Source organism: Zonotrichia albicollis, chromosome 8, assembly GCF_047830755.1.
Source record: "Zonotrichia albicollis isolate bZonAlb1 chromosome 8, bZonAlb1.hap1, whole genome shotgun sequence".
Classification (NCBI taxonomy): Eukaryota; Metazoa; Chordata; class Aves; order Passeriformes; family Passerellidae; genus Zonotrichia; species Zonotrichia albicollis.
Genome location: NC_133826.1, coordinates 8,923,025 through 8,950,524, shown reverse-complemented (window position 1 = coordinate 8,950,524; position 27,500 = coordinate 8,923,025). Strand labels below are relative to the sequence as shown.

At 51.4% G+C, this 27,500-nt stretch overlaps 1 protein-coding gene across 3 annotated transcripts; it reads right to left on the bottom strand.

Moving 5' to 3' along the window:
- Nucleotides 1-257: 257 nt before the first annotated feature.
- On the bottom strand, nucleotides 258-23,091 carry MOB3C (MOB kinase activator 3C). 3 transcript variants are annotated; one of them, XM_074545850.1, is made up of 6 exons: nucleotides 22,771-23,091; nucleotides 22,106-22,161; nucleotides 21,468-21,638; nucleotides 14,598-15,097; nucleotides 5,210-5,412; nucleotides 258-2,056 (listed from the first exon to the last, which is right to left on the bottom strand). In XM_074545850.1, the coding sequence occupies exons 4-6, from the start codon at nucleotides 15,013-15,015 to the stop codon at nucleotides 2,027-2,029; spliced, it is 651 nt and encodes a 216-aa protein (XP_074401951.1). In that variant the 5' UTR covers nucleotides 15,016-15,097; nucleotides 21,468-21,638; nucleotides 22,106-22,161; nucleotides 22,771-23,091; the 3' UTR covers nucleotides 258-2,026. The 3 variants fall into 3 exon arrangements, with proteins under 3 accessions (XP_074401951.1, XP_074401952.1, XP_014119248.1); XM_074545851.1 differs by having other exon boundaries at nucleotides 21,468-21,631; XM_014263773.3 differs by having other exon boundaries at nucleotides 21,468-21,631; nucleotides 22,106-23,091.
- Between the last annotated feature and the right edge of the window lie 4,409 nt (nucleotides 23,092-27,500).

Sequence of the window (27,500 nt, the reverse complement as noted above, 5' to 3'; positions counted from 1 at the left end):
GGCTGCTATCAGCTCATGCCTTAGACCCTGCTGTTGAAACAGCTTCTCCATAATTCCAACATTCCCAGCTCCCAGAGGGTGCTGTGCATTGAGCCCAGCCAGGCTTCACTCCTCAGGAAAGCAGAAACTTCTTGACAGAGCTGCTCTCGACTCGTGCCACACAAACAATTTGTGCAGCTCTGATTTACGTGAAGAAGCAGGAACACGGATTCCAGGATACACAGCTTTGCAAAAAATAGTGAGTGAAGCTCACCAGTGGGAATTGCTGGGAAAATGCCTTCAGGGGAATTCTGGTACAAAGCCTGCAGGTGGAGGATGCTGGCCAGCAGCACTGACCTGGGTTAAGTCATTCTCTGAGACACAAACCGAGGTCTCAGCATGACATTGAGATCCATCAGTGCTGCAGCTCTCAGGGGAAAACCACTCTTCCAGTGATCCTTGTTCATTAGGCCTGTTTAACACAGATGGACCAGGGAAGAATGAAGTACAGCAGGCTCATTAATGTTTCTTTAATTAGTAACAGAACAAATATGTTTGGACTTTGATTATTTTACGCAGAGAATATTGGAATGATGCATCAGGTGGTTTTGTGTCCATTTTGCTCTGTTTTATTACCATGTAAAAATATACATCTGGTACACAAGATTTAAAAAAATATTTTCACAACAAAATAAGTGCTTTGAGCACTAAGAATTCACTTGTGCACATTAATGTTGGCCTAAACATTTACATTTTCTAGCCACATCCCCTCCCTATCCCAAAAGTGGACAAACCCCAGACTATAAATATTATCTGTGTCAGATACAGAAAACTTTCCCAGAAAAAGAACAGGAAACACAAACATAACAATTCTGTGGCTCAGACAAATTGATTTTCACTCCCCCAAAACAATAAAAAAGGAAAAATAGAAATATTTTTGTCAAAATTAAAATGGCACAGGGAACACAACACTAATTATCAGACACTGCAAGCAGAAGGGGAGGAAATTTTGAGACATGATACCTTTCAGGGGAGTAATGGCACAGACCAGGAAGCAATAGTATGCTTGCAGATGGTCAAAAAGGTTTAAGAATCACAGAATATTGGGTTGGAAGGGGACCTTAAGTGCAGAGTAGTGAAGATATCTCTTATGAGTCCTTCTTCACCTGCTGGAAGGTTTGGTTATGGAAAACCAACAGTTTCTATAACCAGCATTTGCCCATCTTGAGCCAAGACAATACCTCAGGAAATGCTGACGTGTTGAAAATGTCGTTTTCTGGCAAGAGTCTCTTTCCACCAGTTTTTGAGACTTTCTCGGGTAGTGTGTGCTGATCACACTGAATAGTGATCTTGTTCACCTCCTCGGTCATGGGGGCACTTCCCATTAGTCCAAGCAGTATTGAATGCATCTTAGAACATCATCAAGTCCCTTTTCCAAACGTGAAAAATCCCTTGAAGGGAAAAATGGTCCCTTTGGTAAAGCATGAATTAGGAGACATTCACAGCTCATGGTTAAAAACAGCACATCAACAACTAACCATGTGAAGGCAGTGGGATGAAATGCCAGCAGCTCTGCAGGGCTGATCTCAGGTGTTTCCACAAACCCACTGCCTGTGGGAAAGATAACACCTGGTAGCCAAGGTCATACCTGCTCACAGGGCAGGAATTGAAAATGAAATATCTGGAGATCAATGTAACTGAGGACAAAACAAGAGGGAAAGTTGCTGAAAATTTGATGCCAGATCGAGTCTTAGAAATCAGAGTGTGCAAAAGTAAACCACCTTGCCTTATTCTCCAGTAAGTCAGTACTTTCTAAAACAGGAACCATACAACAGGGATTGGTATCTATTAAAAGAAGAAAATACTGCCCAGAGGCTCTTGGAAAACTTAGGATTCAGCCCTGGCTTGAAGAGGCACTTCTGCAGTGTTCATAGGTCAGTGAACTGGAATGCCCAGAGCAAGTCCTAGGGAAGAGGTCTCCCACCACAGGTCTGTCTTGTCCCACTGGGCTCTGAGTGAGCCAGCTGAGTTCATCTGCCAGAAGACTTCAGTGGCAAATTCGTTCTGTCATTTCTTTCTGCATTGAAGAGAGAGAGAAAAGAAAGAAACAGTAAGTGCAAAGACAGATTGGAGTAGTGTGACATGTCAGGCAGTTTGGGAGGTGTCCAAAACCAACCCAGGGAAACAACCGTGGGAGTCCTGGGGAGCTTCTTGTGTTTCCCATGAGAGCCCTCCTGGGAACTCAGCTGCCTCAGCAGCTCCATCCTGGCACTCTCCCCCGTCTCTGTGGCACAAGGTTATTTTGGCTGTGCCCTAGCCTTGAGAGCAGTCCAAGGAAAGAGCTTTGGCTGAGATATTGAAAGATGAAGGCCCTGCTCCTGGCTCAGCTGCAGAGCAGCCAGACAAGGTGATGACACTCTCAGAGCTCTATTTGCTGCCTTAGGAGATGGGACACGGAGCAGCTCACTGCTGTCACTCCAGGAGCTGACCACAGCTCACCCAGAGGCCCTGTGGTTTCAGCAAGGGATCCCACAGTCACACTGCTATGCAAATGAGTGCTAATAACAGGGCCACAGGAAACCTCCAGCTCTGTTTAGGATTACAGACTTTTCTTTAGCCAGAATGGCATCATGCCAGCCACATTGGGAAGGTGTCCAGCTTTCAGCTGGTGGAAGATGGTATTTGTTTTTGCCTTGAAAAGCTCAACTAGCATCTTGTAAATCCTGAAGTGAGGAAAGTGTGATTCTGGTTCACTGGGTTCTGTGTGCCCACAGGGCCCCTCATGTACCTTCCCCCAGAGGAAGGTTTGCACATTAAAAATAGATTGGAAGTAGGACTGGTGTGTGGAGAAGGAAGAATGCAACTCTGAAAAAAAGAGGAACTAGGAAAAGACAATGACCCTTCAGCAACCCTAAAAAGGTCCTTTAGTTATATAACCAAGGGAGACAGAAGGAGCAAACTCTGATTTTCAGTGCTGAGAACTTTGTTTTTCAAATCCATCAGGGACGGTGACAAAGAGGGTTTTCCTGTAGGAGTAACATACAAAATCACTTGAGTTCAGAACCTGGCCATCAAATGAAAAGTTGGTGCTCTGCCACAAAATCACATTGCAAACAGGAAATGTTTGCAAACATCTTGAAAGGAAAAGAAGAGGGCGAGAGGACTGTGCACATCCTCTTGCACCAGCATTGCACCCACCCCACTAGCACAACATCAGGCACTAAAGCAGCCATGAACAGGGGGCACTGCAGTGACCAGTGGGCTGATAAGTCACCAGTGAGCTCCTCAGACCAGCCCCAAATGTCCAAGGCTTTCCTCACACCCAGGAAATCCCCACAGCTCTGCTTTAGAGCATAACCAGTGGAGCCGTGCCAGTGCTGCAGCCCAGCACCACGAGCTGCCTTCATCAAGGAGGCAAGTGCATGTCTTCTCTCTGGCCCCATCTTCCCTGCTTTACTGAGAGTGAATCACTGCCTTTTGCTAGTTCTTCCGTACAAAGGATCTCATTCCCAGTTCCCAAGATTTCCAGCTAAGAAATCACATCCCACAGAAGCTTTAGAAAAGGGAAATTGAAGCAGCAAAGGGAGGTTCAGCCAGGGGAAAGCTTAGATGTCTGTAATGGGATTCATGGGGACTAAATAAATGCAAGGTTAGGACAGCTGTCTGGGCTGATGAGGCAGCCTGGTTGCAGGACACCCTCAGACACACCTAAAGCAGCTCAGTGCCTGAGGGGAGGAGGCCTTTCCTCCTCCCTGGTCCTTCCTCTCAACCCTGTGGTTGGTTCTGCTTGAGGCTTGGATGGCAGGCAATGAGACACAGATAGACCAGGGGCAAATGTGTCTCATTTCCTTGTAGTTTGGCAGTGGTTGCATCACAGGGAAAGAATCTGCTCACCTGAGATTTATGGAGACCCATAGTCATCTCATGTTGCATGTGAGTCACTGGCATTGAAAGCCTTTTTAACAAAGCCAGCCTCTGCCTTGGCTGCCAGGTGTTAATTATTTACATTAGCAAGCAGCAGTCCAAGGAGATGACACCTCTTGGACTGTACAGCAATGCTGAAGAGGTTTGTCATGAGGAACACTGACAGAGTACAGGCTGATGCTGAGCTGCCATTTTATGGAGCTGAGGGCCATTGTGAGAATATGTGTTACAACTGAATTCTACAAAATATTTAAAGTTGATACTTGTCATTCAAGTCTCCCCTAATTAGACCATCACCTCTCCATCCCCTTAAATCATAATTAGAGCAGATAGGCCAAAAATTGACTGAGACAAATGAAAGCACATGAGCAAAGTGCTTAGCTCTTAGGGGCAGGGACATCTCCCCCACCTTCAGATCTTAAGCAAGCAGCTGGGACTCTACTCAGCTCATTCTTGGATTATTATATCCTCTTGGTATTCCCTGACTCTCTGCTGCTGAATATAGCCTTTTCTGAAACCCAGCCCTTATCACAACATGCCAAAAAAAAAAGGGTTTCCTATTAATTCTTTCCCCACTGCAACATGTCCTCTCTAGGTCAGACTACACTCAACCCTGTCTGTGATAAACTTGCTTCTCTTACAAAACCAACTATGTGCATTTTCTGCTTTATGAGCCCTGGGCTGTCTGGCCTCTGCTTCCCACAAATCCTGCTGTTGTCAAGGGCTCTCACCTTCTGCCTGACTAATTGCTCCCCAAGGGAGGCTGTAGGGAAGCTGGGAGATCCAGTGAGGCCTCTCCAGCATGGCCTGGACAGCTGTTGTCTGAAGCTGTGTGTCTTACCAGGGCTTGCCCTCCCTGCAGCCTCAGTGTAATTCACACTAGGATCTCAAGCAGGGAATGCTAAAAGAAAAACTCTGGAGAAGAGACTTTGGCTCAAATCTGACTCCTGAAAGCCACTTGGGCACAAGTTGGTGGAAACAGTTTGATGTGCAAATTGCATTAGAGCTACCAAGTCGCTATGGGAACACTACTCTGTGGTGGTCCTAAGGGTACTGAAGTTCAATTCACAGACATGACAGCAGAGGCAAAGGTTAAGAAAGGATCAGTGGTTTCCTTGGTGCTGCTGGGAATTTCTCACTCAGAGCACCAAGGCTGATGGTCCCAGGACAGAAAACATGACTGTGTGTCTGAGGTAGGGTGGCCAAGAGAGTCCAGAGAGGGTCAGCACTGCTCAGAGTCCAGCCCCAACCTTTGTCCAGCCCACACCACTCACCCTCCACCTCCCCATGCCAGCACCATCCTTACCAAAGGCTCCAGCTCCCTGTGGTCAATGAGGCTGAACTCCCTGATGAAATAGTAGAAGTGCTTGTAGCAGGTGTTGACGTGAGCCTCAGCACCCATGTTGATGATGCTGTCAAAGTGGTGGATGTAGACATGGACAAAGACACGGAAGAGGCGGGTGAGGATCTTGGTGCAAACTTGCTGGAACTGCTTGGGGAAGGGAACGCCTGCAAAGCAGAAGCAAATTGGAAGCCATATGAACATTTTTTAAAAATAAACCCGTTAGCATTTAAAGTCTCTGCAGTGCTTGACAGGCAGTCATAGATGACAAGGAAGGAGACCCTTATCTAATGCCAAGAGTGACACTGGGACAGTGTGCCATTGAGCTCTTCTCACATATTCCCTCATCGCCCAACCAGCAATATCACATGGGCATGGGCTCAGGATGTGGAGAGTTGCCATAGGAGAGAAAAAAGAGTGGGTTTTGTTTGAGGAGGTTGCAACTCTCCACATCTGGCTCAATCCAGAGCAATCTGGCGGAAGATCCTTCCGCCCCCTCTCCCTGCCTTTCCCCTACAAGCCTGCACAGGCACAATGTAAGTCAAACTGTGAACAAAGCCAAACCATCTGCCACCAGAAAAGATACCTTCCTCTGAACCCAAAAGCATGGCTTGTACTGTCTTCCTTCCTCCTCACACCCTCAGACATCACTTCTGATGCGTCCGCAGAAATGGGTGGAGTTTCTACCTTTTTCCTGATCCTTATTTCAATAAAATGTCTCATTAAATCAGGAAGAAAACAGCCCATCTTAAAGATGTTTGGGGTTTAATTTCATTGTGCCTGTATAATCCTGAGATATCCTCATAGGATGGGACCCACCACATCTCGCTCCATACTTTCAGCTTTGTCCCGCACAAGGACACAGTGTGGGATATTTCCATCCTTTTCAAAACACACTGCTATCACAAGGAAAATCTCAGGGTGTGATTCCATCAGTGCCAGCAACCTTGGGGTAAATCTCTAAAGGAAACATGGCTTTGAAACACTAAATTTTTTGGGTTGTTGTTTTGTTGGGGGTTTTTTTGTGAGGAGGAGAATGAAACAACTGATATTTGTTTTCCTGAGGCTTCTTCCTCTCCCCAGAGCAATTCAATGCAAATACACAAAGAACAAAATAAAAACCTTCCTTCCCACGGTTATACCAGCCTCCTCCCTCAGCTTCTTATTAATGCAGCACATAACCTCTTGAAAATCCTTCCAAACAAACTCTGCTCAACCATAGCCAGCTCACACATTCTGTGCACAGGAAAGCATCAGCAAATCTCTTAGCTAAAAAATTAAAAATGGTAATTTTATCTTTGAATCTTTCTCACCAGCCTTGCTAGGCAATTAAAGCTGGTTTTTTTTTCCCAAAGGCTCCTGGCAGTTTTGTTTCCCAGCAGCAGTGCCGAGCCCCTCTCCTCTGTGGGTGGCAAACACAAAGGTTCCATCCTTCCTTCACGTGTGGAGCCTGTTTTCAGTCACCAGGGTTGGGCAGGCGTTGGGTTTGGAACTCATAAAAGAAAATTATTTTTGGTCTAAAGCAGAGTCACCCTGAGCACAGCCCGGTCTCCCTTCCCTGCATGCACACTGTTGGAGCAGAAGGTAAGGTTAAAGCATCTGTGCTCATCCCACATCTGGATGTCCCAGCCACCCCTTGGAGAAGGACACAGACCTTGGCTCAGCATCACACAGAGGTGGTTTTGAGACTGATTTGTGGCCACTAATCTGCATAACCACAAGCACACTGAAGCCCCAGGGCTGCTCCTGCAGCAGGGACCTCAGCATGACCTGTTTCACCAACAGCTCTGATAGAACCCATTAGGACTTTTCAGGAAAGGTGTTAACATCTGGCAAAGTACAACCAGGCTGTCCCTATGCCAACACCTCAGGGATGTGACTGCAGATCTGCCTCTGCCCAGCACCCTTGGCTACAGAGCTCTCCTTTCCTGCTAGTCTGACACAGGCAGGGATCAGAGAGCACTCCAGGTTCCCCTGCAGGCAGGAGGGACACAGTGCTTTATCAATGGCTCCCCTTGAGCTTTCTGCCCTGAGTGAGGATTTGCTGAGCAAATAAAAGCTGGAATCACCCAGCTGGGGACTCAGACATGCCATTAGGGTGGCCCCTGGAGACCAACTTTGAAGAACTGGTTAAGAAACTTTTTTTTAAAATATAGCTGATCACAGGAAATAATTATTGGTGAATGCACATTTCTGGGCAATGGCTGGGGAACTGGACACACTGTCCTGGACAGTCTGTCACCTCTCTGGGACCAGAGGCAGCTGGGATCTCAGCAATGTCCAGGAGCAGGCAGGAAGGCATTTGCTACCTTCATTTGTCACCTGTCCCAGTCACCAAATGCCTCCCCAGTCAAAGCAGGCGGTGAGGGGGAAATCCAACCTGACCATCACTGGGAATTTATTGCCAAACTGCAAAGAGTGATAGGGAAGGAAAGCAGCAACCCTCAACCCAGTCCTGAGCTGAGAAGAAAATAATCTCAGAGAGTGAACAGCAGATGAAACAGATCTCAGGCTCCCAGGGCTGACAGCACCTATGGTGCAGATCCTGCTGTCAGATGGGCCACCTCCAGACATGGCAGATGGTGACAAGTGGCTTTCCACAGCTTTTGTCCTGAGGTTAGCCGGAAATTGTCTTCTCTCATACATCTGTCACCAGCAAGTCCTCATGGACATGCAGGCAGCTGAAAGACTTAGAGAAGAAACACCTCCAGCTACATTCTGGGCTCTCCAGAAGCAGCTTTTGTATCAGGGAGCAGAGATTTAGCTTAAATCACAGAATCAGAGAATAGTTTGAGTTACAAAGAATCTTTAGAGGTTAGCTAATTAAAATCTCACAGTCATCAGCAACTATGGGAGTTGTTGAACTCCTAAACCTAATGATGTATGGAAAGATACCATCAGGCTGCCAGGACCTCCAAACTCGCTTCTGGACTACTCAGCCACTGTGTTTCACACGAACCAGGAGCATCGGAAGCTCCCTGGAGCTGAGGCTGAGATGCCCTTCTTTGTGTCCATCACCAGGTGTCAGTGTGCGGCTGTCCCCTCCAGGCACGGCCAGGCTGCAGCGGTGGCTGCCTGTCACCAATGTCACTAATGGATTTCTACAGGTCCCATGCCAGGACATCCCCCTCACTATGGATGGTCCTTTGGGATGGCTCGGGTCCGGCTCTGATTCCTTCTCCCCACAACACCCTCGCTTGCACACCTGCCCAGGGAGGCACAGCAGGGTCCTGTTTCCTGTCCCTGTGCTGCAGCCAGGTCTGTGTCCTGTGCCAGGACCCTCGATCCAGGCCAGAGATGCTTGACTGGACCCTGCATCTGGCACAGGGCTCCGTGCCAGCCGATCAAAGCACTTCCCCTCGGGAAGGAAGCAGGGCGGATATCTGACATGCCAATTGCCTCTGCCAGCAGCGGTGCCTCGCTGCTGATTGCCTTGGACTTGGAAAGAAACCCACAGCAGCCCCGGCAGGCACTGGCCATGCTGGTGGGGAGCTGGAGAAACACCCCATCCCCTCACCCAGAGCTGAAAGAAGAGGCTCTGCAGTAAAGGCTGCATCCAAGAGCAGCAGAAGGATCCGGCACGAACGCGGCTTGCCCTGGGTCAGCGCTGCTGCAGCGGATGTCCAGCAGACAGCACATGTGACATCCTCCCCAGCACAGAGGGGACACTGCCAGGGCAGGCTGTGCCTCCTCCCTGCAGCCAGCACGTCCCAGCCAGGGGACAGCCATGGCACAGGGATCTTTGGCCACACATGCCTTTCCTGCTCATGCAGGTGCTCAGCCTCACACTGAGCTCGCTGCTGTTCCCACCAGGGCTGCTCTGGCTCCTGGGAGGGGCCACTGAAACAGCGACCATGGAGTGGTGGGGCCCCTTGCCATTCATGGAGGGGGGCAGCTGCTCCCCATAGGGCTCCTATCTCCCTGCCAGGCTGGGCCAGGCTGATCAGCCTCAGAGAAGGCTGCACCCATTAATGGCATTTGGGACTGGGGCACTGGTGGCCCTTGCTCAGGGAACTTGCTCCATCTCAAAGGTGGCACATCATGGCGCAAAACAGAGACAGTAGCAGGTAGATGAGACAGAGGGATGAGTCCAGTGGGACAGGCCCTGCATGGCTGAGGTGTCCTCTTAGCAGAAATACAGCAGGCCAGGGGAAAGTCAGGATGGACCTTCATGTTGGACAAATCACCCCAACAGGGTGACACTGCTTGGGTTTGCTTCTCCCTCCCCAGCCCTGTGCACCTGCAGAGACCAAAAAACACCATCCCAACTCATCCCATTGATGGTGGTCTAACTACCCCAGGGGGACAACAGAATGCCACAAAACCCACCTGGGCTGATTTAAAAGCACTGAAATTACATTTACATTTAGTTTACAGCAACCTTGGAGAAAGCAGCAGCAGCCCACAGTCTGGCAGGCAGCAGCCACCCTTTGACTGTTCTTGCATGATGTTTGGTTTAGATATTATGAAGAATTTCTGCTCCAAGCCAAGGCAAAAAGCTGTAAGTGCAGCAGGTACAATTTCACTCCAAGCAGAGTGACTCACAGCCCTGAAATGAATTGGCACCTTTAGTTTGTCTTGGACGTTTTGCTTGAAAATCCCAAGATATTATTTAAAGCTCCAAGGAATCTGTTTTCCCCACTCTGTGCTGATTGCTTTAAAACATAAGGAAAGCATGTGTAAAAGGAAATGAAAATGAGAGGTAACAAAGTGCCTGTGCTTAGGGTAAGGGACAGCCAAAGGGTCCTGGATCTTTCCTGCCATCTCCTATCCCCAACACTTGTGCACTAGCCAATTTAATTTTTTCATGATGAATCAGTACTGGGAAGCTATTTTGCTTCTTGGCAATTGTATTTTTTTCCTCTGCAAATGCAGTAATTCAGTGAACTTCGTGATGAATTGTTGTTGTTATTTCTCAATTTCATTTTGGCCATTGTGGTGTTCAGTGATTCATTTTTCCTAAAAATAAGTGTTTAAAGCCCTGTTTAAAACTAATGGCATGATGGCAGCTGCAAGCTGGTGTGGTATTAATTTTGGAAGAAAAAAAGCAGGGGAAAAAAAACTCAACAAATCACGTAAAAAAGAGCCAGCTGAGAGAACACCAATAATTAGCTGAATTCTGAACATTTTTCTCCTGTTGTTATGGCAAGAAAGTATCAGATAATTTCGCACCAGGTTTTCTCTGGTTTTTATAATTGTTCTGGGACTTTGCTTGAATGACAGGCTTGAGTTTTGAAAAGCTTTCCAAGAACTGTTACAAAACCTCCCGTGGCCGGTGCTCTGTTGAGCCACGGGCAAATCTGGCGAAGAGCGCGGGGTGCTTCCAGCACTGGGGCTGCTCCAAACTCCGTGTCTGCACTCATCCAACAGCAGCAGGGCTTCAGCAGCCACCATGGTGCTGATGGAGCACACCTGGCCTCGTGCAGCCAGCCTGGTGCTGGCCTGAGCAGTGCAGACACAGCCATGGAGCCTGGAGACCCACCCAGCCATCCCTCCTCCTCAGCACGGCACTGCCCAGCAGCAGCTCCCTGAGACCAGGCACCCCGGGGCACAATGATTACTGGGAGGAGATTTTCCAGCTGGTAATTTGTTCATGGATGTCCACTCACTGAATAAATCTACTGATATAGTTTTACCAGCTGGTGAAAGTACACCTGTAGAATCATTTATTCTTCTCCCTGCATGGGGAAAATGCTTGCTCTCCGTTTAAATGTATTTTTCAGGACAGCTACATTGGTTGGAAGAGTGGAAACAAAGCACTAGCACACACCAGATGATATGGGTTGTCTGGGAAGGCTGCTGCTCCTGTAGATTTATAGCCACCAGGCTGGCAGAGCTCAGGCCATGCAGGGATTTGTCTCATCTTAACTGGCTGACAAACAGTTCCCACTCCAGAGAAAGGATTAGACAGTGGCATGGAGCTCTGCAGGTAGATTTCCCTGGGCATGGGGATGACACAGAATCTCTCCCAACCCTTGTTGTGGAATGCTGGGGGCTTGGCAGCCCCCAGACCTGCTAATAATCTACACCACAGTGATTTTCTGCTGGTGCCATCCCAGGGCTGCAGTCCTGCTGGTTAACTCTGCCAGGTCACAAACTGTCTGCTGGTGTTGGGCTCCCTTCCTGCCATGTGGGGTGCCAGCTGTCCCTCTGGCCTCACTGCAGAGCTGGCAAGAGCTCTGTATCACACAGCTTGGCTAAAGCAAAGGTGTTTGTCACTCTGCTCCCCTCCCACCTCTGATTTGTGCTGGAGGAGCAGATGCTTTAATGTGCAAATCAGCCCAGCTCTGCTCTGGTCGCTGCAGCTGTGACCATTTACCCCAGCCAAGGTGTCCCCTGTGATGCCTAAGGACCCTGTGAGCCCACAAATGAACCATCTCTGCTCATTTCTAGCTGAGCCCCTCACTCTGGGGTGAAAGATTTCCTCCTCTGACCCATGAGATACCTCTCAATTGTCAGAAGCCTAGCAGCAATCATGAACTGCTTCAGGCTGTGTGGCTCTTGGATGCAGGAGGATGCTGAGGTTAGCCTCCAGCAATGTTTGTGAGTTTGGGGAACACCTGCTGCTTCTAAAAACAAATTTAAAATGAAAAAAGTCTGTTTTGTCTGCTGTCAGGTGGCCTTAGCCAGGGAAATCTCTGTGCTGGGACAGCTTTACTGCACATGGCAAAGAGGGGCCAGGAGGGGAAGCTGAGCTGCTCACAGCCCATGAAACACTCGCTTAGACAGTGGGCAGCTGTGCCCAGGAACCTCTCCAGCACAAGCAGCGGTGAAACAAACCTTCAAGCTAAATCCATCTCTGCTGCTAACATCCAAGAGTCTCACCACAACTCCAAAGCATGACATTTGTAATTTCCCCTCATCACCTCATCAAGCTCTTTTCCTCTCCTTAAAACAGCTCACATCTTCTCTGTGTCCTCTCAGTGCCTTATTCTCCTTGTCCTGGATCTTTTCCCAAGGGCTTGCTCTTTAGGAGAGAGGTTAAGCACCTCTGTTTGGCCACCCTGGCCACTGTCCCTAAGTCCCCCATCCTGGCCAGCCTCCTCTGTCATCCAGTGCATTTCCCTTCAGCCAAACACTCCATCTTCTGAAATGCCAGAGCTGCCAAGTAATTACTAGTGAGCAAGGCAGGCCAGTGAAAGGCAGATAACTGGGGACACACTCATGACAAAGTGCCACCAGCTCCCTCCTCCCCCTGCCTCCCCAACAGCCTTTCATGTGTTTTAGAGTGCCACCTCAGCCTGAGTTCCTTTTCACTTGTGTGAGGCCAACACCACCACAACATGCTGACACAGGACCTGAAGTCAATCAGGGGACATGAGGGTCCCCACAACAAAAGAGCTAGGAAAAGGGACCGCAGGAAAGCCTTGGAAGAGAAGAAAATGGATTTGATCCATGTCCACCTACAGTCATCCTGGATCTCACCCAGAACTGCCCCTAAACTGAAATGAAAGGAGAAATGGAAACCAGCCATCCCTCCCATGTGCACAACTCAGAGGGAGAAGTGCCAGAAATGAAGTGAAAACCACCAGGACCATGACTGTATTTGGCTTTTGTACCTCAGAGAGAGAGAGATGTGGGAGAGCAGGGGTTGCTGCAATGTCCCTCCCATGGCTGGCTGCTTTTTGAGGTGTTAATACTCCCTGTGCACCTTTACTTCCCAGAGCAGTGTCAGCAGACCTGAAAGGCCTGAAATTGGATCAGGACACTCCTTTCTGGCTGGAGGGAAAACAGAGTAAATCCACATCTGTGCCTCTGCTTTTAATGGCACGCAGATCTTCTCCTTGGGGACAAGCCACCTCAGGAAGAGGAACACCTACCCTGCTCCCTGTGGCTGCTGTCTCACCCCTCAGCAGCAGCCAGAATGACCAAGGACTGTCCCCAGCAGGGCTGGGACTGCTGGCCCAGGGTATCCTGCACAGACAGCCACACCTCCAGCCTCCTTCATTCACTGCAGGGCATGGACCCCACTGTGCCCACGAGGGAAATCTGCCTCCACAGCACAGGGAATGCCCTGGTGCACCCCAGGGACTGCCTGTCCCACACACCCCAAAGGCATCATCCTGCCTGTCCTCCAGCATGAGCAGCTGGCACTGAGCCACCCTGCCTGCCCCAGACCACCAGTGAGGGGAAGAAGCAGTGAGTGCCTGCTGCTCTGGGTTTCAGGGACTTGTCCCACCCTCACTGCAGGCAAAGCCAGAGCAGCCAGATCAAATCAGGGGTCTGGAGGAGTCACCCCATCCCAAAGCCAAAACAGTTTGGCACAACCAGGCTGCAGGCACTGCCTGCCCTCTTGCTTGCAGAGACTCACAACCCCTCTCAGGCTCCCAGGGCCAGAGACTTTCCTTAAAAAGACACACAGCTACATGTACAGCCCAGCCAAATGGGGCTACAACAGTGAGTAATGCCAGTAATCCCACACAGACCGTTTTCCTCAATGTTTCCCAGCACATTGATGAAAATCTTGACCATAAGCTGCACTGATTTCATAAAGCTCTGTCTGCTTGGCAAACAAAAAGGTCAAGCAGACTTGCAAAGTTATGCCTTTCCAGCCCCAAGCTCCTTAAATCTTTTTTTCTTTTACACTCAAGTAGTTTCACATTCTGTCTGAAAAACAAGTTCTCCAAGGCATGACCTGAGACTCTGGAAGCCCCATCAACTCCAACCCTTGAACTCATCTCCCCAAATGACAAAAAGCAGCTAAGTAGCAGCTAATATCAGCCTTGGCAGCTGCTGAGCATTCAGATCAGCAGCAGAGGGGTTAGTTTGAAAGCTGTGCTACCTTTGGCAGCTGCTGCAGGCAGCTCTTTTTGAAGAGGTGTATCATACACCCTGGGCCTTGGCAGTGGCAAGGCCACATCCTCGGGACATCTCTGCTCAAGCAGTGCCTTAGCTACCTGGCAAAATGTGAGGTCTAATCAGGGCTGAGATGGAAAGGGGCTGAGGAGTGAAGCAGCAAGGGTTGGATCTTGGGACCATGAACCTCCATGGAAAACCAGAAAGAAACTGAGCTGATTAGTTTAGAGAAAAGCAGGGATGTGACGACCACCTCTAACCAGCTCTGCAGCTCAGCCTCTTGAGGAAAGGCAAGGAGGCTAATGACCTATCAGCCTTCATTTCTCACAAACACAGAATATGTTCAAGCACAGAAAAGGAGAATATTCTGCTCCACATCCCCTAGTAGTAGGATGAGAAATCCCAAACTCAGTTTGAGCAAAAGGGTGCGACACCGAGAAACACTTGGAAAGGGAAACGCCACAATACTTTGAATCACAAAGTTCATCAATACCAGCTTGGGAACCTGCACCGGTTACAAGCCCAGCTTTCCTGCAGGGAACCAGAGCCCACTCACCTATCCTGGTGGGGAAGACGTCCTCATTGTTAATGAGCATCTCGATCCAGTCCATCAGCATGCACATGTACTGTGGGGCCGACAGCTTGGTGGGCTTCTTGTACTTGCTGTCATCCTGCCACCTGTACTCGTACTTGAGCCCGCCGGACATGATGGGGCAGCTCCTCTCGGTGCAGTACTCGGACATGGTGCCGTAGATGAGGTTGATGCGGTTGAAGAAATCCACCACGTGCACGGCGATCCAGTCGTTGATGCTCTCGCCAGGAGGCAGCTGCACCACTGCCTTCAGGTCCAGCCCGGACTTGAGGGAGGCCTGGGCTTTCTTGTACAGCTCAAAGCGCTGCGTGCCCGGCTCAAACTTCTTCCGGGGACGGAAGGTTTTGTCTTTGTTGAAGACTTGCTTGAGACACAGGGCCATTGTGGGCAGGGCCAGCCAGGGTGAGGGCAGAGGCTCAGAGCAACATGAAACCCAGGGCTGGGATCTTCAGGGATGGAGGTTTCTGGGAGGAGAAGGAGACACATTTCAGTCACACATGAGGACAGCAGCATGCATGGACACACTTGCAGGGGTTCACAGGGCTGACCCCACTGCTGTGACAGCACGTGGGGACACAGATTTGGAGTGAGCTTCTGGCCCCTTCACACCCACCAGGGTGAGCTGGAGCAGCTGCTGCCACCTCACACAGCAGCTCCTGGCACTGGAGAGGGTAAGCCCTGCCACAAGTTCCCCATGCAAGGCTTGATGGCAGACAGAGACAGAGCCCTCCTCCCTCCTGAGAACCCCAGGAGCTCACCAGGCTCCAGCCAACTTCTTCCTTCCACACTTTTACCAACAAGTGCTGCAATAAAGTGAGAGCCATGATATCAGCAGAGCTCACCAGTTCAGGCAGTCCCACTCTGGTGGCCTTTCCCTCTCCTGGCAAAGGGGAAGCATCTCTTTCCCAGGGACTTGTCAGTACAAACAACCCCTGACCCTGCAGCAGCGGCTGGCAAGCGAGGCCCCAGGGACCGCGCTGCGACCGCAGCTGGCTGCTGGTTCACACAGCCCCAGCGCCAGCATCAATGGGAAAAGGGGGGATTATTTCTGTTGCTCTGCCTGGTGTGTTTGTCCAAAAGAACAAAACCCACATCCGAAGGAGGGAAACGCAGCCCAGCACAGCAGAACAACGTTGCCAGGATGCCGCCGGCTCTCCCGGCACACACACAATGCACACGGCAGCCCTTGGTGGTGCAGCTGATGCTCTGGGTGACTCGAGGGCTCAGCAAAGTGCTGAGCTCACCCCTTCCTGCCCAAGACTAGCAGCACAGATGAGGGCTGTATTTTCCTTTTCCTCCCTGAAATCCAGTGGAAATCCCATCTGCCCGAGGCTGTCCTGGACAGGCTGGAATTGTGTGTTTTGTTACCTGCATTAATCACCAGTGGTGTTAATGTGAGACCAAGGCATCCTTGTGCTAAATGCCTTGCTGAGGCTTAGGGAAGAGAAAGTCTTCCAACAGCCTCCCCCTGATGGGAAGAGATGGAGAAGCAGTTAAGAAAAAGGAAGGAAAATATTTGTGGAAAAGGGAAGTGACTGACCCAAAGTCACGAGCAGGAGGGAATGGTACAAATCTTGGATGAACATTCATCATTTAAAAGACAACTTTACCCAAAAGCTTGTTATTTAAATTCTATTTCCTGAACTCAGTCCTGAGCCTGAGGCAGGTCCTATTTTGTGATCAGCTAAACATCTCTCAAGTGAAACCCTCTGCTCCCCTTAAGGCTCACCCCAGGGTCATCACTGGGAGGGAGCAGCACCTAGTGATCATCCCAATGCCTGCAGCATCAGCCTGGCAGGGATTTCTGCACTGCAGCCAGCACATGCTGCCAAAGCCCTCTCATGGATGCACACCCTGATGCTGGTGGGAAGCCCAGCATGAATGCCATTAGTGCATAACCACAGCCTTTCCCACAGGCTGGAGCCACAGCCTTGCCAGCCTTACACAGCACAGCGTGAGCCCCACCATGTTCTGCTGTACCCAGACACAAAAACCTGTGTGTTTTTGGGTGCTTTCTGCCCCTCAGAGGGGGTCACAGCCACCACACAATGTTATGCAGTATGACTTCAACACCAGAGTATCTGCAGACCATCCCCATCTCACGTGGCTGGGTGGGATTTCAAGAGCCACATCCCTGTCACCCTCATTTATTTTTGGGCAATGACTGGGGGGCTGTTTCTTGGACGCTTTTTCTTCCCTGCTCCAAGCAACTGGCTCCAACCATGACAAAGAGCTTGTTTCCCACTTCAGAAAAGAGCACAATCTCTCCAAAATGCCAGCCAATGCATCCAGCATGATGTCATGACTCCTATCTGTGCCTCAGGAATGGCCTGTGCTACAGCAGTCCCGATGGATCCCATGGGAGGCCAGGGGACTCTGGGCACAGTGAGGCTCTAAAGAAAAGCCCTTATCCAGGACTTCCTGGATTCCACATATTCAAGCACATCCTGTTGATAACACCTCTAAAAAAAGCCTTCTGGGGAGTTTGCTAACACATAACGCTCTCAAAGGCATGTATGCATACATACATATATATTTATATATAACCACTGCAACAGGGTTCCTAATTTGGTAATGGAGGAAGTGCTGGGATACCCTCAGGATGAGGCACTCAGCAGGCTTTGCCCACAGTGCAAAGTGGGAATGATGGGGCTGAGCAGTGTCTGGCCCTGCAGCCAGGCTTCCCTGGAGTTTCAGCAGGGGAAGTCATGCCAACAAACATTTCTCTGTGTCACCATTTCTGCCGGCCTTGGCTCCATCTGCTCTGCTTCAGGAGCTGTTGCTGTTTGCAGACTCCTCCATGCAGAGACTGGGCTGTTCCATGGTGATGAGCAGCCACCCTGGCAGGTGACATCCCATCAAACATGTCACTTGCAGGGGCTGACAGCAGTGAAATCAGCTCTCTTTTAGTGCCCACGCTGCAAGTCCTCCGCAAGTATTGAGCCACTGGGAAATAAACATTTCATCTGCTGAAGCCAGACCTGTAACTCATCTACAACTGCATTCCTGCATCATCCACAGCTGGATCTCTGTGCTACCCTGCAGGCTGCTCTCACTGATCAGGCAGGTGGGAATGTGCTTCATGGTTCAGCACCATCTGAATAAAACACCAGTTCAAAAAAAAAAAAAACAGAGCAACAAGATTGCTAAACATCTGCCAGGTGTTTTTCTACCATGCATCTGTTTGAGTGGGAATGGAGAGCAAACCCCATTGCTGCCCAAATGCTTGGAGCTGACCTGTCCCTGAGCCTGCAGGATTCCAGCATGGCAGCACAGCCTCTCTGCTCCCCAGGCAGCAGTTTTCTTTTCAGGATCCTCACCACCACCACTATCAAATCACCAAGTTGTTAAAAGACCTTGTTAATCTTTACTGGAGAAAAATGTTCTCCAGAAATTACATTTAGCACAAAGCCAAAAATACACCCTGGGATTTATGACCTGAAGAAGCAGAGAGAGGCACTGAGCCAAAGAACACATTTGTTCTCCAACTCATTTCAGAGCTTTCACTGCCCAGAGAGATCAATGTAGAGGGAGCAGTGGTGGCCAGGACCAGGAGATGAGACCCCAGCTCTGGTCCTTGTAGATGGGGCCCTGAGATGGGATGCACCAGCTTGGAGCAAACAGGCTTTGCAAAGTCACCAATGCCTCAGATTCCCCTCAGGCAGAGACTCAACACCCACCTGTTTTCTGGGAAGAAAACCAAAATCCTTTGTGAATGGACCCAGACACATCCTGAATCTAACTAGTGGGAAAGGGCTCCAGCCAATGGAAAATCAGATTTTCCAGGTTTCCACCTTCATGCATACGACCTGACTGGTGCTCTTCCATCATTGACCAAGTATTTGGGACAGATCCATGTAAAGAGATGGAAAATGGGAAATCTTCCAAGGTTTATGGTGCAAAGTTCAGCTGAGTCTGATGTTCAGGGCTGTCGTGTTCCTAGAAATCATGCTGTGGTGCACTGGGGCTTGGGGTGGGGCAGGAGATCCGTCCAAGTGCTAATCTCTGCTCACCCTGCCTGTTTTGGGAAATCCTAAGGGCAAAGTGTTATCCAGCAAGCTTGGGCAGCAACTTCCTACAACATGATCATACAGGTCCCACCCTGGCCGGTGCCATGGCAGCAGCCTGCAGCTCCCTGCCTTCAGTTCCCACTGCAAAATCAAAGCTTCCCAAGAGGAACTTTGGCAATGGCTGCAAACCCTCTTCCCCACGCCTCAGATCCCATCACAGGGTGCTGCTGGCACTCCAGGGGTCCACAAATCCCTCATATGCTTGGGAGTGGACAAGGAGTGAAGCAGGTGGAGCTGAAGACTCGCCCTGCTGTCACACTGTGTCCCCACAGAGGATGGTTGGAAGAGGATGAGTGAAGTTTCTGGGAGGACAGAGACTGGCATTTCCCATGGGACATCCACGCTGTGGTGTCCTTAGTGCTCACCCCCCATCCACGCTCCCAAAATAGCCTTGGCTTTGAGGAGCTTGGCTGCAAACCCAGCTGAGCGGCCACAAATCCCATCCCTGTCCATGAAGGCTGCTGGGCTTCACTCCTACCCCTGTTTTTGCTGCTGGCTTCAGTCCTGCTGGTTTTAAAAGCAGCAGCAGAAGCAAAACTCAGTGGGGTTTAGCAAAAACCAGAAAAGCACAGGGTTCAGCTGTGCAAGGACAAGGCAGAACCACTGCTGGGGAGGTAGCAGGCACAGACATGTGAAAAACTGATGTCCTAGATTGCTGGCAAGTCCAGAGATGAAAGGAAATTAACTGGATGGGAGGGATGCAAGTTCAGGGTCAGACTTAGGCGCTAATATCAGATCTGAGGGTTGGTTTTGTTTTTTATCTAAACTAGCTTGCTTTCTTTCTTACTTTCTTTCTTATCATTTGGAAACCACAGAGGAACACAACAAGGCGAGGGCTTTGTTGTAAATTAAAAACAACTCTGAAGGATCTGTTTAGAAACGACAAAACAAAAAGGAAGAGCAGGCAGAGCTGTGGGAGTGTGGCTTCCTCCTCACAGTCCTGCAGGCATGGGGGCAAGGTCGCCAAAGAAAATCTCTGGTTCTGACCCTAAATAAGCTTTAGTCAGAAAACCAGCAGGGAGGATCAGACAGATGCACTGCCAGACTCCAGGATGATGGTCACAGTGCTGCTCCCTGCCTCAGTGTCCCCAGCTTCAAAACTGATCTCCCTCCCCAGGCTCCCTTTATATTAAGGGCTGCAACAGCAGAGGCTTCAGGGGAAAGAGTGCTTTGCACGTGTCTCTGGGAAGCACTAACAACCATGAAGGGTAAGGAGAGAGGAAAGCTCTGACACCAGCACCTCCCATGCTCCAGTGCCAAGTGCATCCTCCCTGGATCCATCCTGGGACAGTGAGACCCTGGCAGAAGCCTGTGCCTGGAAACTGCTGTGTTAGCAGCACACTCCAACCCCCGTGGGCAGTGCCACCACTGGGGAGCACACAATGAGGGGTCCAGCACTGTGGGCAGCCCGCAGGGAGACTCCAGCTCCCACTGCTTCGGGAAGAGGCCAAGGAGGCAGAGCACAGACCTGTCCAGCTCCAGGCACCTCAGAGCAAAGTGTAGGTTAATTACCACCAGCTCTGCACGTTCCCCTCGGGCTTCCCCAGGGGATCTTGCTTTTGGGGCACCCAGATACCTACTGTTCCTCTGCTTTAGGGGATTCCCTTCTCCCCACCACAGGCAGTGTCAAAGTCCCACCCAGCCCCATCCCAGATGGAGGAGAAGGAGAGCATCAGCTCAGCCACCATGTGCCAGAGCCCTGAGACAGACAAACAGCCTCCAGACAGACAGTCTGCCCAGAAACCTGCAGGCCCCAGCTGGCTTTTCACTGCTCTAGGAAGCCTCACTGCCTGGCTGAGGAGCCAGCAGCCCTGTCTCTGAGCTTCCCCTCAAGCCCCAAAGAAGTTCAGATGCAGTTTGGCCTTCAGCCTGTCCTGGAGCATCTCTGCAACCAGGGCTGCTCCTTGGGACTCATGCCCCAAAGACTTCTCCCAGGCAACCCTGAACTGCAGACACTGCAGCCCTGACCCAGCGGGGGACTGTGGGCAAATGGTGCTTCCAGGGAAGGGAGCACATTCCCTCTTTTTATAAGCCTTTCCAGCCTTGTCATCATCTAAGGCAGGGGGGCTGCAGGAGGAGGGTGCTGGGGAGCAGAGTCCTGGGGCACTGGCCCCACTCCCTCTGTGCTTCCTGCTGGAGCCAAGCCCCAGCTGGGCTGTCCGTGAGAACGGGGTTATTGGCTGCTGCTCCCAAATATAACCTAAACGATAGAACATTCCAGGAAATGAGCCAAGGCAGAACGCCGGGAGGGGGATCAAGGCCCAGCACATGGGCTGGGGGAACTTCAGAGAGGCCCCGGGCTCTCAGCAGCATCCCCCTGCTGCCAAACCTTCTTTGTGCAAACTCCCCTGGTGCTGCAGAGACCCATGAGAGCATCCATGAGCCCAAATCCCTGGAGCAGAGCAGGACTCAGGCCCCACAGCTGGGGACAGCTGCCAGCGGGAAGCTGTGCTGGTGCTTCCCCCAACTCACATGGTGCTTGGAAATCCCCAGCTCGTGAGAAACAGACCTGGATGGCTTCCAGGAACGGGGCTGCTTACACCCTGCTGTCCCCCTGCTCTGTGCTGCTCCTTGCCTGCCTCCCTGCCACACCACCAACAGAGCAGCAGCTCTCTGGCACAAAGGCACCAAAAAAAGCTTTTCCCAGCTCACACAAGACACCTCCAAGCAGAAAAGCAAAGCAGCATTTCTCCAGGTTACAGGCAGCATGTCCCGTTCATTTTAGGCATGATACCCAGTGGGGCTGGGGGCTTTTGGGGAATACCTCATTCCTGGGAGCTGAGATCTCACTGCTACTAGCAGTAACTTGCTGTGAGCCCTAAAAAGAAGTGTTCAATGGCCTCAGTGGTGTCCAACAGCTCTGGTTCAGTCCCAAGGGTGATTACTCCGTTGTCAGAGCCGTAATTCCAAGAACCGGGAGCTCCAGGCCTGCGAGCTCAAGGAAGAAGACGAGAGGAGATAAGCCAGCTGCGGAAAACCCATCTCCGCCGCTTGCTCTCACCAATTCCCCCGCCCACAACTTTCCACCCTCGCTCCGACACCGACACCGGCAGAGCCGCTGCGGGGGCTGTCCCGGTCGGGAAAGGCGTGTGCCGCCTTCCCCTGCCTGTCCCCTGTCCCCAGGGACCCCTTTCCCTGCGCACCCCCGGTCATTCGCACGGATCCTTGCCCAGCATCCCCCAAGCAGGGGATCCCCGTTTGTATTTACACACAGGGGGTATTTACACACTGGCTGCTGAGCTGGGACACCCCGGAGGAAGGGGAAGAGCCTTCTGCAGGCGTCCATGGCCCGGCTGGGTGAAGAATTGCTCTTTCCTAGGCTAATGCCAGCCCAGGTCTCGCCAAAGCCCCCCAGGAGCATCCTCAGGAGTGCGGTGCTGGTTTTTACCTCCCAGGACTCACCTCATCCCCCGGCACGGCGGCTTCCACTCTCAAATTCCTCCCCTGCACTTTGTGCTCTTATTCAGGAAAAGGAAAAAAAAAATTAAAAAGATACAAAGTCCAAGGCAGGCTCTCTGTGGGGACTGCTGGCAGTTTGGGGATCGCAGCAGCAACAGCGGCAGGGAGAACCGCCTCGCCCCAGCGCTCACGGGGGTTTCGTTAGAGAAGCCGGGGCCGAGGGTTTTTCTCCGGTCAGTGATGTCACATCCTGACCCTGCCGGCAGCTCCAGCTGTCCCTGGAAAACCCTCTCGGAAGCGGGCCTGCCAGCCCCAGCATCCGCCGCCGTGGGCTCGCAGGCTCCCGGGTGGGCGCTCACTCCCAGCCGCGCCCACGCTCCATTCCTGGGCGCTGAGATCCTTCTTGGCGGGCAGCGCCGTGCCCCGGCTGGCTCCGGCTTTCACAGGACAGCGCGGAGCTGGGGAAAGCGATGAAATCCCGGAGTGTTTTCCCCTCCTCCCCCCATCTTTTCACAATCCCTCTCCCTTCACCCTTCTCCGCTCTGCACACACACACAAAAACAGCCGGGGGTTTCCATGCCAGGCCAAGCTGGACGCCATCCAAAACAGAAATGCCGGAGAGGGGAAAAGAAAGAAAGAGAAAAACTTTCTCTGCACAGAGCACTTACTTTCCGTTTCTGTCGGAGGTGGGGTGAGTTGTGAAGCGCGCTGCGGTATTTAAATCCTGCTCGGCAAAGGCAAGCCCGAGCCAGCACGCTCGGCGCCGGCAGGAGCGGCCAGGCAGCGTGGGATGGCTTGGCAGGAGCCGGGATCTGCCGTGGGGTCAGAGTCCCGGGTGGGGCAGGAGCAGCGCTGGGCACCCCGCGGGTGTCGCGGCAGGGACAGGCAGAGCGTGGCCCTGACACCGCGGTTCCCTTCCGGGCACGGTGACGTGTCGCTCCCCGGGGATGAGATGGGTGATGCTCTGGCCTCGCTGAAACGTCTGCGATTGTTTGGCAGCGGGACAGCTCTAGTGAGGGAAACGCTTCTGGTCTTTCTCACACGTGTGTTAAACTCGGGTCTAGGCGAGCTGGGGAGTGGGGCACAGGGCAAGGAGGATGTGGTTGATGGGCACATTTGCATAAAGCTGGAGGGTTTAAGACGAAGGTTTGATTCGCTGGCAGCAGGATGCATCTCTGCAGGATCCATACTCCTTTCCCAGAGCACAGCTTCTCAGCTGCAGGTGATGCCAGGGTTTCCTCTTGAGGCACAATGTTCAGAGGGAGTCTTTAAAAGTAAATTCATCCAGCAGCCCCCCAGACCAGCCAGCCACGAGGGAGCTCAGGTCAGTCCAGCCCTGCAAGGCATTTGCTCTGCTTTCCTCCCTCTCTCTGTGAGCTTGGTGCAGGTGCCATAGGAACTCTTTGGCACCTGCAGCAGCATATTATTAGAAGTGAAGAAGACACTGCCAGGCCCATTTAACTGGGCAGCAGTCACTGGTGGATCAATTTTGACTGGAGCTAAAGGGAATTGGAGCTTGCACACCCCAGAAGCCCCTTGCTTTTCTGCCTGTCCCCATTTGGGACATGGCTTAGGGGCAGATCCTGAACTGGGTGACAGGAGAAGGACACACCAAGGACATGCAGGATTCATCTGTGCTCTGCCTGCACTATAGCATGAGATGGCTGAGGTGTCTCACATCTGCAGAAAAAGTAAAAAACCTTGAGGTGAACTGCTGCACAGCTCTTGAGGCAGGAGGGAAGCACAAGCTGTTAAATACATCTGTGCAGCTGTTTCCCACCACCACCATTACCAGCTAACCCATTACAAGAGCCATAACCTCAGAGCTCAGCTCTGTGTGTGCATCCTCCCTGGATCTGCAGGCTGAGCCTTTTCCACATCATCCTTGCCCTGCTCATGAGTAAATCTCTCACAGTCATTGCAGGTAGGTCCAAGTAACACCCCTAAAATCAGGATCAAGCTCAAGTAATCCAGCAGACTCTTCCTAGTCACCAGCAAACCAGCGACACTCCTGACTCCAGCAGGTTCAGGCAAAGTCTTTTCCCATCCCCAGTGCTGGATGCTCATTACAGCCACCCCAAGTCCCAGCAAGGGCTGAGCAATGTTGCTGTCCTCCATCCTGGGGACCTGGGATGCAGGAAACAACAAAATGTCCTCAGACCTTGTGAGTAGGAAGTGTAGGTCTGTGAAGCAGATATAAGTCCCAACAGCAAATGCCAAGCCAGGAGGAAACTTTCAACTGAAATCCCTGCAGAAAATGGGCAGAAATCCAAAAGTCAGGGGGCTTGGCCGAACAGCAAAGATCCCAAAGGCAACCCATAGCCAGGATTTACATCCAGGCAAGATGGAGCCAAAATACTTGGAGATGAGATAGGGTCCTCCCACCCTCAGCAGTCTGGAGCCAAAAGAGAGGGGCCAGGAGAACAGCAGCAGGGCTGGAGTTACATCAGCTGCAGCCCCACAAGCCCACAGAGGTGAGCAGCACATCCTGCTCAGGGACTTGCCCCTCACGTGAGGTGCTGGAAACCTCAAAAAGCAGAGAGCCCACGGTGCCAGAGCCAGCCAGCTGTGGGGAGGGGAAGCAGGAGTCACTTGGGAGAGAGGAAAAGGTCCGAGGGACAGCTTTGGGGAAGGAGAGATACGTTATTGTGAAGAGGGCATTTGTGTGCCCTGCAGGAAGGAAGAGGGGAATGCTGGCCTCGCTCCTGGAGGCAGGTGCATGGCTGGATTTGTCGGGGGAAGGAAGCAGGGACGGAAGAGAGCCCGGAGCACTGGGCGGCTCCATCGGAGCTCAGGGGCAGGCACGGGAAGAGGCCCCGGGCAGTGAAGCAGCTTCGCAAGGCTTGTCAGGACACGGCTGCACCGGGGGAAAGGAGAAGGGGGCAGCCCCCTGTCAGCCCCACACTGCGCTGGGCTCTCACACAGTGCCCTGCACGGCACCTCCTGGGCACTGCCACTGCAGCAGCGGGGAGGTGCTTGTTCCAGACAGGGCTGGCCGGCTGTGCACGCCTGTGCAGACCAAAGACAAAGCAGAGGGAGCAGTGGGTTTGCTCTGGTTATCCCCAGAAGGGAACCGGACGTGTCCAGAAACCAGCTCTGCAGCGTTGGGAACAGTCAGTTCCCCTGCTCTGCTCTGCTCTGCTCCACCGTGTCCTGCACAAACTCAGAGACAGGGAGTGAGAGCTTCTTCAGCCGTGGGGCAGAGGGCACTGGAGAATGTAATTTTCTAAGGCACAGGGAAAAAAGCCAGGCATAGATGGAGTCATCATTTTAAGGTAGGGTAAGAACGTCATCCATCAATCTGCACTTCCTTGATTGCTTCGGCTGCCACCTCCTCCCTTGGGAGCAGGAGGGCTCTGGGTTTATCTCCCCAGGGTGACAGGGCTGGGTGGGCAAGACAGAGGTTTGGGATGCTGGTAACAAAGAGCCTCTGACAGCAAAACTTGCTCCACCACTCCCAGTGGGAATTCCTGACACATCCCGAGCTCTAGGCAGACCACAGCCAGCACTGAGGGCGCTCCTACAGCACCTTGCTGCAGGGGCTGAACTTTACATGGGGCCACTGCGAGTCTTGGGCTTCTTCTCCCTGAACGTGCCCATTTGATGGCTACTAAAACCAGACACATCCATCTTGGGAAGGTGCTGGCCCAAAAAAAGACTGGAAATCAGCAAAACATGCTGGGAAACTACTGCAGGATGTTTGCCCTCCCCGAGGCAGCTCAGGTGGGATCTGGGACATGGGGCTGGTGGAACCATGGGCTGAACTCAGCACAGCCCTGCTCGTTATGGATCACACTCAACTCTCAGCACACAACTCACAAAGTTCACAGAGCCGAGCAGACAGGCTCAGGAAGCTGTGTGAGTGCCCGGAGCTCAGAATCGGGAGACAAACCTTCCCTCTAGTGGCTGGATGGCACATGAATCCCACAGCCACCTTCTCCCTCTCTTACCTCTCCTCCCATGCCAAGCCTAACAGAATTGTTTTTCACCGGCTCTAAGGCTTAGCACAGATCCTAAGGACATCAAATCTTACAAACTCAGTGTGAGTTTTTAGCGGCTTGAGACTGGCACAGCTGCTGATTTTCACAAAGCCAGACAGCCCCGTGGGTCTGTGCCCACTGTGCAGCTGGTAGTGCCCATCCATGCCCGTGGTCAGCAGCACAGCTCATGCACAAATGTGTCCCAGGCACTGGAGAAGCCACGCAGCCACAAATCACCGGTGGTTTCTGCAGCAAGGGTGGATTGTAGGGCCGGTGCTTTAGCTGGGTTACTCCCCCTTGCAGCAGTCATTCAGTGGGGCAGAGGATTAGATTTTGCTGGACCTTTTTATTATGGGTCTTCATCCCAATTTTAGGCTCACCACTGGCCATTTCTGCCTTCTTTTAAGCCCTGGAGAAGTTCTTATTTTAGGAAAAAATCCCACTATGGGTTTTAAAAAACACCACTCAGAATTACAGGTAAATCACTACAGCCTTATACCTGAGAATTTGATCTTTTATGCTCAGAAAAAGGCTGAGGTGTAATTTGGAAGCCTTAGATTTCACTCTCAGGGATGTTACTTTATAGCTACATTAAAAATGAACGCAGCAACTTCGACTTTTTCAAAGCTGAAAGTGAATTATTAATCAAAACAGCCCTTCTATCAGCTAAGGAAAAATGATAAATGGAGCATAAACACCACAATCCTGAAGCAGAAATGCCTTTTAATAAAGGTGATTTGCTGTTCAGATTATCACAGCCCTATCCACACCTCCTCTGATTAATTATTCCCCTTCTCTACAGACTGCTCTGTACACACTCAGTGAACAGAAACAAAAAGACATCACCAGGGAGCAAGACCATCTCCTTTCAGCAAGGCCCCAAGAGATTTGCCTCTTGGAAATCTTGCAATTTCCTGAGTGGACAGGAGTTCACACCCAACATCTAAGAGCTGGTGGTAAAATAGACCTCAACATAAAACTGCAGTGTGTAGCTTTAGTGCTCAGCTGAAGTGTTCATGTCATAAAATCAGAGAATGGCCTGGGTTGGAAGGGACTTTCAAAGGCCATGTAGGGCAAAGAATGGGCTGAGAAAGTACAGAGTGACAGTGGGCATTACAGCAACGGGATCCTACAACTACACAACAAAAAGACGCTGCAAGAAACCTTCACTACTCATCAAGCTTCATATCAGGTTGTGGTTAATGAAGAAAATTGACACCAGGCATGCCTTCCAACAGAGACAAACTGCAGATCCTTCTTTTCCCCTTTCTCTGGCAAAGGAGGGGATGGATGCTTGCCAGCTCCAGCAGGCTGACAAGGTGCAGTGCGGCCCAGAGCTAATTAGTGTCAAGGATGAGTTAGTGCTGGGGGTCTGATGCAGACATGGGGAGTATTTCAGAGTGGCTCCTGGCAGCTCC

What these genes read in the sequence shown, in the direction of transcription:
- MOB3C (XM_014263773.3), bottom strand. Translation starts at nt 15,015, where the DNA reads ATGGCCCTGTGTCTCAAGCAAGTCTTCAACAAAGACAAAACCTTCCGT. An exon ending in CGTCTTCCCCACCAGGATAG is followed by an intron (nt 5,413 to 14,597) that starts GTGAGTGGGCTC and finishes TCTGCTTTGCAG; the next exon opens with GCGTTCCCTTCCCCAAGCAG. An exon ending in ACAGGGAGCTGGAGCCTTTG is followed by an intron (nt 2,057 to 5,209) that starts GTAAGGATGGTG and finishes TCTTCAATGCAG; the next exon opens with AAAGAAATGACAGAACGAAT.